At 56.0% G+C, this 7,971-nt stretch overlaps 3 protein-coding genes across 3 annotated transcripts; 2 read left to right on the top strand and 1 right to left on the bottom strand.

The window, feature by feature from the left end:
- Positions 1 to 558: 558 nt before the first annotated feature.
- PHACADRAFT_73658 (uncharacterized protein) lies at positions 559 to 1,642 on the top strand (the record flags this gene model as incomplete). The annotated part of the gene is made up of 3 exons (XM_007391317.1): positions 559 to 866; positions 917 to 1,514; positions 1,565 to 1,642. Coding segments are annotated over 3 exons (984 nt in total), but the record flags the coding sequence as incomplete, so codon positions are not given.
- A 626-nt stretch (positions 1,643 to 2,268) lies between these two features.
- On the top strand, positions 2,269 to 3,205 carry PHACADRAFT_248876 (uncharacterized protein). Its single transcript, XM_007391316.1, has one exon. The coding sequence runs from the start codon at positions 2,644 to 2,646 to the stop codon at positions 3,124 to 3,126; it is 483 nt and encodes a 160-aa protein (XP_007391378.1). The 5' UTR covers positions 2,269 to 2,643; the 3' UTR covers positions 3,127 to 3,205.
- Positions 3,206 to 5,029: 1,824 nt separating this feature from the next.
- On the bottom strand, positions 5,030 to 5,826 carry PHACADRAFT_248875 (uncharacterized protein). The gene is made up of 3 exons (XM_007391315.1): positions 5,759 to 5,826; positions 5,274 to 5,700; positions 5,030 to 5,213 (listed from the first exon to the last, which is right to left on the bottom strand). Exons 2-3 carry the CDS (start codon positions 5,502 to 5,504, stop codon positions 5,094 to 5,096), a joined length of 351 nt encoding a protein of 116 aa, XP_007391377.1. The 5' UTR covers positions 5,505 to 5,700; positions 5,759 to 5,826; the 3' UTR covers positions 5,030 to 5,093.
- Between the last annotated feature and the right edge of the window lie 2,145 nt (positions 5,827 to 7,971).

Here is a 7,971-nt window from a genome sequence, read left to right as displayed (position 1 = left end):
AGCCATCAGTTCGATATCGTTATCCTTACTAATCGAGACGGTATACCCCCGTCAGCGCAACAAGAACCTATCAACCGAGCCACTTCCAATTCCTTGCGATCCCCGGGCGCGACGTCATGGTGCGCAGCCAAATTCTTAACACATCCAGTAGTCCAATCTCAATATTAATTGGGCCATTTCAGATACCCTGTATCATGGACCAGGTCATCTGGCCATAGGACGCGAATTCCTCCTCGCGGCCGGCACCATTTCACTGATGCACGTCGCCGTTTCCATGCTGGTCGCCCTAGCACTACATACCGCGAGTTCTTCTTACTCTAGAATGCGAGGATTGCGAATGCCCAATCCTCTCCTACCCGACGATTTAATGTTTGGGCGCCCGTCTTCCTCGTGCGAATCCATCAGGCCAGTGACGCTGGAGCCGTCCTCGCCATCGATCCCACAGCGTGCGTGTCCCTGGCACGCTTTGCACTGTCGCCCACACTCCTCCAGATTGCGCTGCGTATCCCCTTCCCATTCCTCATGTTTCGCTGGTTCCGACCGCTGTCCGCTCCGGACGAGATCTACGCGTCCAGTCTCCAGACGCTCCATCTGGGCCACGCCCTCTGGTACCCCGAGCCGCACGAGTCGGGCGAGCCGCAGATCGGCGATGTGGGATTCATGTTTGAGGGGGCGTTCATCAGGTTGTTCAACCTCGACACGTCTGCTGCCGAGAAGAAAGTCACGTTCTGGGACCCGCCGTACAAGATCACCGAGCCCGTGCCTCCAGGCGTGTTCAAGATCGATCGCAGGCGCCAGCCGCTCGTCCCAGGCAACTATCGTAGCCATGGAGTAGAGAGCAGGGAGATACATGCCTCGGCAGATGTGTAAGTACACCGACTAATCCGACAGGTGCATTCCTGCTGACAGTTCGTAGGACGGCCGGTCCCAGTGTATCTGTGACTCTCGAAACTAGCTACACATGCAAGGCGGCGCAGGGTGCAGTACTCGTTCTGAAGAGCGAGGCGCACGCCGAAAGGATGTTCGAGAACCGTCTGTTGAAGAAGCACATCCTCCGCAATCACGACAAGTGGTGCGCGTACGTCAAAGACGAGCTCTTCCAGGACGTAAATCCGGAGGACATCGTCGTAGTCAGCGGCTGGGTCAAGACTGGGGCGGACTGGGCGGCGATCGCTTTCGGGAACGCAAGCACTACCTCCAGTGCCTCGGCGGAAGGCCGTGTTGGCGGCGTCGCGGGAGTCGCAGCAGGCGGGTCGCACTCGAGGTCCGTGACGGGTCCCAGGATGGAACGGCAAGGCCAGAACTATTTGTCGGGAGCGTCCAGCTCCCAAACCGCCGGTGGAAAGCGAGACCATTCCGTCTTCGTGAAGCGATACAAGATGCTGAAGCGACTGGGATTTCTTCGGAAGGTCGTCGCAGGCGCTGGCTACGATCGGCTGCCGGGTCAGGGCGATGGGCGTGGCGCTTCCGGAGCAGAAGGAGTCATGGTGGAGAAGGACGAGGACGAGGACGAAGTAGACATCCTAGGGCCCGGGAGTGAGGTGTGTTTTTTGTTATCATGTAGCGGAACGCACGGTTGACGAGATGCCAGAGCAAAGTTTCGGATCCGCTAGACATCCTTCTGGAATACATATTGGAGGTAGGCATGCCCCCCAGTTATCTTCGCCGTGCTAACCGGGCAGCGCATTTCTGCAGACCTCCAATGCCGAGGTTGCTATTGCAAGCGACGACGATGTCGAGAGCATCATCGTACGTGCTACACGAATATCTCAAAGTAAAAGCACTCACTTTTACTCAGGGTGGCGACTGTGTCGTTGATTTCGCAAGCTATCTTCGCGGAAAGCAACCTCCAGTTGAGATCGACGGCACGCGTGAGTATATCATTCACCAACGACTGCGGTCTCTAAATTGTGCGCAGTTGGATCGCTTTGCATGGAAGACGTGATTGCGCATGAGCGGGAACGGGCCTTCGCGCGTCGCACCATCACCACTCCCGACATGGCAGAATGGCCGAATATCACCCTCGATGTCGCTGGTCGCTTGCATGAGCTGCGTGCCTTCGTTGGCCCAGCGAGAGACGAGGCCCAACCTCTGAAATTGAAGTGTCTTGACTTCACTGATACTCGAGATGTGATCCGTTTCCGCCCAGTATTTCACCCGGCAGTCAACGACAGACTTCTGGCGGTATCGTTTTGGACTAATGATGTCCTCGTATGGCGACTATCGGACGGTCTATTGGTTCAGTGCTTGCACCATCAGGGACATACAAAAAAGGTTTCTTCCCTAGCATTTTCTCCCAACGGTCACACCCTCGTCTCGGGAGCCGAGGACAATATTGTGATTGTCTGGGATATCCGACGTGGATGTGCACTTCTACGTCTCGAAGGACATACTGGGGAGGTAGAGAAGATTGCATACGCCCCTCACGGCGCACTCATCGCTACCGCCTCCATCGACCATTCCGTAAAATTTTGGGACGCATTAACTGGAGCATGCCTGCAGTCCTTCAGCGTTAACGGGAGGGTGTATGAGCTAGCCTTTTCTCCGGACAACTCGCGTTTCTATATCAGGCTAAACGACACCTATTCTATCTATGATACCAAGACCTACGTTCGCGTTGGTTGTGTCAGCGCAACTGGGGCGATGTCGCGCCAAGGCGATCACATAGTCACGACCACCAAAACGGACAAGGTTCGAATCAAAGTTTGGAGCGCAATGACTGGTCAAGAGCTTCTCGCGATCGACGAACAGAGAGAGCTGTTGAATCTTGTGGCACTCTCTCCAGATGGGGCCGAGATATTGGTAATTGGCAAGGCAGACGAAACAGCCACTACGTATGATTCGCGGACGGGCCAGCTACGCCGTACCTTCAAATTAGCAAGTACACCATGTCATGCGACATACTCTCCGTCCGGAGACTGCGTGGTCTTCATCGATACATACGGAAATGTCGACATCTATGGCGCGAAGTCCGGTACATTCATCGGGAAGGTTGAAGGGTGCAGCGGCGACTCCAATCATGTTAAAGCTCTGCCTTTACCTGGCAGTCAGACCCTTCTGATACGTGATGACGACAACAGACATCTCCATTTGTATAACATTCAAGATCTACTGCGAATACGATAGTACGCTGTTACTTACCTAGTATTACGTTACAAGCAAACATGGGCGAATGTAAAATACACTTTGGATCTCAGAAGCCGGTTAGTGTATCGACCTACGGCGTGTATTCCAGGCTTCATAGACCATGCGCAGCAAGGTATCGTATACAGGGCAGGCGTGTGGGAATCTCTACGCAAGCTAACCTAGTCAGTCGGGCGGTGGACTCCCGCAGCGCGAACATCGGTAGGTCAACCCAAACAATATATTTTCGTCTTGCGATGGCTTTCGACTCGAACAAACATGAGCGACATTGACCACTGCGGTCGACTGCAGGGAGAGAGTAGCCGCCCAGGACGTTGGTGACGATCGTACCACGTGTTGTCTCACAGGTGGGACATAGCAAACGCGCTATCTCGTGACAAGGTTGACGAGTATTTCTGTGCACTTGTCGTGGTCGACCTACAGAAGGACGACAATCGAGGCCCAATTATAAGACCCACCAGCCACAATCTCGCCCGAAATTCCGCCATAGCCAAGACCATTCCTCACGTAGGCAGGTTGAGGGCGCAGGCGTCTTCGCTCGATATGGGTGCTTCGCAAGACCTGCGCTCGACGGGATTTGCGGGCGGGCGCACTGCATTCGTCTGTCTTCTGAGGCGTGGTCTCAACGACTCTGCTTGTAGGCTGTCCCGTAGCAGATATTCCCGAGTAAGGATGGCCCGAATCGTCGATCGAGTGGGGGCACGCTTGGTCGGCACTGAGGAGCAACGCACACACCAAAATCAGTATAAATGCAGAGCAAAGTGCAAGGTCGCACCTTGGACTGTCCTGGGCTTGACCTGTCCCATGCACGGCGGTCTTGATCCCCGCAATTTAGCACGTTCTAGACGCTAGCGTTGGGGGTCAGCCGCGCTGACAGATTCAGATGCGCACAGAGCGCAGTGGGCGGCGACCGGAGGGCGGGGGAGGATATGATCGAAAATAACGCTGTGCAGAGCGGACATGCCAATTTAGGAGGTAAGAAGGGTGTGGGTATTTGCAGACGAATCTTGCGTCGAGTCAAAGGCAGCCTATAACGCAGCAAACTGCACACTGCCGAGGATCGCATCTGAGAACAAGCAGGGCTTATATCCGGGTAATTGACAATGGCTTGGCATAAGACAGTTGAATCTTGATCGCAAAGGCAGATGCTACGAAAGATGCAGGCCCGTCAAGCATGACTATGCTTAGGCCCTCCACGCGGTATGTTGTCGAAGCTATGGTGGTGATGGCCACTAGCGAACAGCTTGTTGTCTGTGCTGTTCGCTCAAGCTGGACCTCGACCTCTACGTACGTATCCTGCCATTAGTGACCTCTCTGCGCACAAGCGTGAGCATGTACCTCTGAAAAACTGGCTTGATACGGCTCACATCGCGCTCATCCCAATTCCATCATCTCATTCGCATCATCTCCTGGTGTGCACCTGTCTTGGCCTAGCACGCCGCCGATTCTAGGGGCCGAATCTTCCTGAGAAACGCACGCAGGAAACTGACGAGGAGAATGAACTCACAGCAGTTTGTTGAGGCTCTCCAAGCGCAGTGCCTTTCTCCACTTGCCGCGAAATTGAAGCCAACTGTTTCCGCGCCCTCTTGACAATAAGACGATCCCACTCTGGCGCCCAAGGTTTAGTTCCTGGCGAGCGGGGCACGCTGTGCAGTGTGAAGACTGGCTATTCGTGCGGGATAATCAAAATGATTGACATTATACGGAGCTTTGAGAGTGTGTACGCACAAGGATGTTGGCCCGTACGACATATCAGGGCGAGCCATTGGCGTCGAGATCATTAACCGGTTCGGTTCACGTGATCCTCTCGGCCTTTGCCGACTCGGGCGCCGAGCTGAACTCCAAACTTTTCCTTCGCGTCACAGGCGATGATGCTTGTTGTCGTTGTCTGTTGCTGCTTGGCCCCACATAGCGTATAATGTGCTTCATCGATGACATCCCCACTACTGCTAGCAGCCGTCCTGAGTAGCCCCATCACCGACAAAAAACCCAGTCACCCGCCTTCGCGGGAGCGATCTGGTGAGCATCTGGTCGCGTCCGCATAGCCTCGCGCCGTTCGGGGAGAACTGGTGAGAGCACATCCCAGAATATATCTTCGGAAGGCGGTTGACTATGATGAATTACGACAGAGATGGCATCAAAATCCATTTAGTAGGCCCTAAATCCAGCAAAACGAACCAGCACCCGCGGGACGCGTCGACGGTCATGCATCGGACCGCCCAGCGCCACCGCCCGAGAGGACGTCCTTGCGCGTCTTTGGTGCTCAGAAGTGCGAGCAGTACAGGCCAGAAGACGAGCAGAGTGAAGAAATATTGCGCTGGTGACGACAGGGCGGCCCCGCGCGAGGCCGGCAGGCGCATCATACGCGGCCTTCTCGAAATCGCTCCCAGGGAAAACCCAAGCAGAGCTACGGGCATTGGGAGCGCCCTATTCAACAGAATCGTGGGCGCCGGCGGCTTGCCAAGTAAAAGAAACAGCTGCTGGCCTCCGGGTCGGGCGAAGAGAGCCGCCGAAGGTGGTCTAGACACGGATAGGCGGGGCCCCTTATGCAGACGGGTGAGCCGTGATTACCCACAATAATAGATGGGTCGCGCTTATGAGTTACGTCGTGAAGACCCTGGGGTCGTTGCTGCGCGTGAAACATACGCTCAAGGCCCTGTTCTGCAGCAAGGCGACACGGAGGAGCCCGGATTCTCTGTCTTTCCAGGCCAGCCTTTGTCCCGCTTGGAGAGCACGGCAGCGTGCTCAGAGGCCAGTACGAGCACGTGAGGCGGGGGTCGTCCTAGCCCTGAGACGCTCCGGGTGCACGGGAAAATGCCTCGGCGTCGTGCGCCAGGGCCACGCAGCCCCGTCGGTTATCGTGCGTGTCACCACCTGGCGTTGTGCGTGGCCCTCCTCGACGCTGCCACCAACAGAACTGCGGGCCGAGTAGCTGGTCACGTGGCGCGCTATTTTGCTAACCGGGACCGCGAGCGTCGGCGGCTCGCCAATTAAAAGGACAGCTGCTGGCCTCCGGGTCGGGCGAAGGGAGCTGCAGGAGGTGGTCTAGACACGGATCGGCGGGGCCCATGTACAAAGCGGGTGCCGGGATCACCCACAGCAATCGACGAGTCGTGCTCATGAGTTACGTCGTGAAGGCTCCGGGTCCAGTCGTCGCTCTGCGTGAAACATACGCCCAAGGCCCTGCTCTGCAGCGAAGTGGAAGTTGACGAGGACGCTGTCTTTCTGAATCAACCTCTGTCCCAATTGAGGAGTCAAACGGCGCGCGGGTCGATGCCGGATAGGAATGTGGCGCGGCAGATGTCTCGGCCCTGTGCGCCCGGTTCAGGCAGCCGCGCTGGGCATCGTTCACATACTGACTCGGCGTCCGCGCGCGCTGGCGGTGTAGAGGGCGGGAGAAGGTGCAGCGCGAGTTGCAGGTGTGATTCGTCGTGCAAGAGGGCGCCTGGGGTCTGAGGGCCGCACAGATGCAATGACTGAGTACTTCGAGCGTACCGAGGGTTGCGGGCACAGCATCGTAGAGGGGATACTGGGCGGCTAGACCGGCGGTGGCGTGCTGGTTGTCTTAGCTGAGCCTGGATGAGAAGCCGGTAGCGTGCACGTCAATACCAAGTCGTTTAAATTCGAAGTTGTTTGAAAGTAGGGTGCGGGCCAAGTTAGGTAGGCTTGCACCGCGCAAGGACGACCTACAAATCCCAAGTCAGGGACATCGAGCGCTGCTCTGGTATAGCGCGCTCGAAGGATACCAGTGCACGACGGCGTTCTATAACACGCGCGAACGACATATAAAATGCAATAGTGTTCTATAATGGCCTCAGACCATCAAAGATGCTTTACGGATCTTTCAACACGATTTCGAGGACGGATTTAAGCCAAGACATCCGCGAGAAAACTTTCATTACTCGAGCACCAAGACCAGAGAGCAGCATTGATATTGGACAAGACTCGCATTTAGACCGAGGATAGCTCTCGTTCGCACAAGGTTTGGGTATCAGACGGCTTGTGCCGCCGATCGAACGTAGAGAGTCGGCGCCCGAGTCCGCCCGAGGGCGCATCAAACGCCACGAGGCACTTATGTAAGACACTATCCGTTGGTCTTTCTTTCACCACGATGTCGACGGCGGCCAACTTGTAATATTATCCTCATCGGTGATGACAAGCCATCAGTTCGATATCGTTATCCTTACTAATCGAGACGGTATACCCCCGTCAGCGCAACAAGAACCTATCAACCGAGCCACTTCCAATTCCTTGCGATCCCCGGGCGCGACGTCATGGTGCGCAGCCAAATTCTTAACACATCCAGTAGTCCAATCTCAATATTAATTGGGCCATTTCAGATACCCTGTATCATGGACCAGGTCATCTGGCCATAGGACGCGAATTCCTCCTCGCGGCCGGCACCATTTCACTGATGCACGTCGCCGTTTCCATGCTGGTCGCCCTAGCACTACATACCGCGAGTTCTTCTTACTCTAGAATGCGAGGATTGCGAATGCCCAATCCTCTCCTACCCGACGATTTAATGTTTGGGCGCCCGTCTTCCTCGTGCGAATCCATCAGGCCAGTGACGCTGGAGCCGTCCTCGCCATCGATCCCACAGCGTGCGTGTCCCTGGCACGCTTTGCACTGTCGCCCACACTCCTCCAGATTGCGCTGCGTATCCCCTTCCCATTCCTCATGTTTCGCTGGTTCCGACCGCTGTCCGCTCCGGACGAGATCTACGCGTCCAGTCTCCAGACGCTCCATCTGGGCCACGCCCTCTGGTACCCCGAGCCGCACGAGTCGGCGAGCCGCAGATCGGCGATGTGGATTCATGTTTGAGGG

Source organism: Phanerochaete carnosa (genome assembly GCF_000300595.1).
Source record: "Phanerochaete carnosa HHB-10118-sp unplaced genomic scaffold PHACAscaffold_2, whole genome shotgun sequence".
Classification (NCBI taxonomy): Eukaryota; Fungi; Basidiomycota; class Agaricomycetes; order Polyporales; family Phanerochaetaceae; genus Phanerochaete; species Phanerochaete carnosa.
The sequence above is the reverse complement of the archived record's forward strand: the minus strand, read 5'-3'. Positions and strand labels throughout refer to the sequence as shown.

What these genes read in the sequence shown, in the direction of transcription:
- PHACADRAFT_248875 (XM_007391315.1), bottom strand. Translation starts at nt 5,504, where the DNA reads ATGCGCCTGCCGGCCTCGCGCGGGGCCGCCCTGTCGTCACCAGCGCAA. An exon ending in AATGGATTTTGATGCCATCT is followed by an intron (nt 5,214 to 5,273) that starts CTGTCGTAATTC and finishes ATGTGCTCTCAC; the next exon opens with CAGTTCTCCCCGAACGGCGC.
- PHACADRAFT_248876 (XM_007391316.1), top strand. Translation starts at nt 2,644, where the DNA reads ATGTCGCGCCAAGGCGATCACATAGTCACGACCACCAAAACGGACAAG.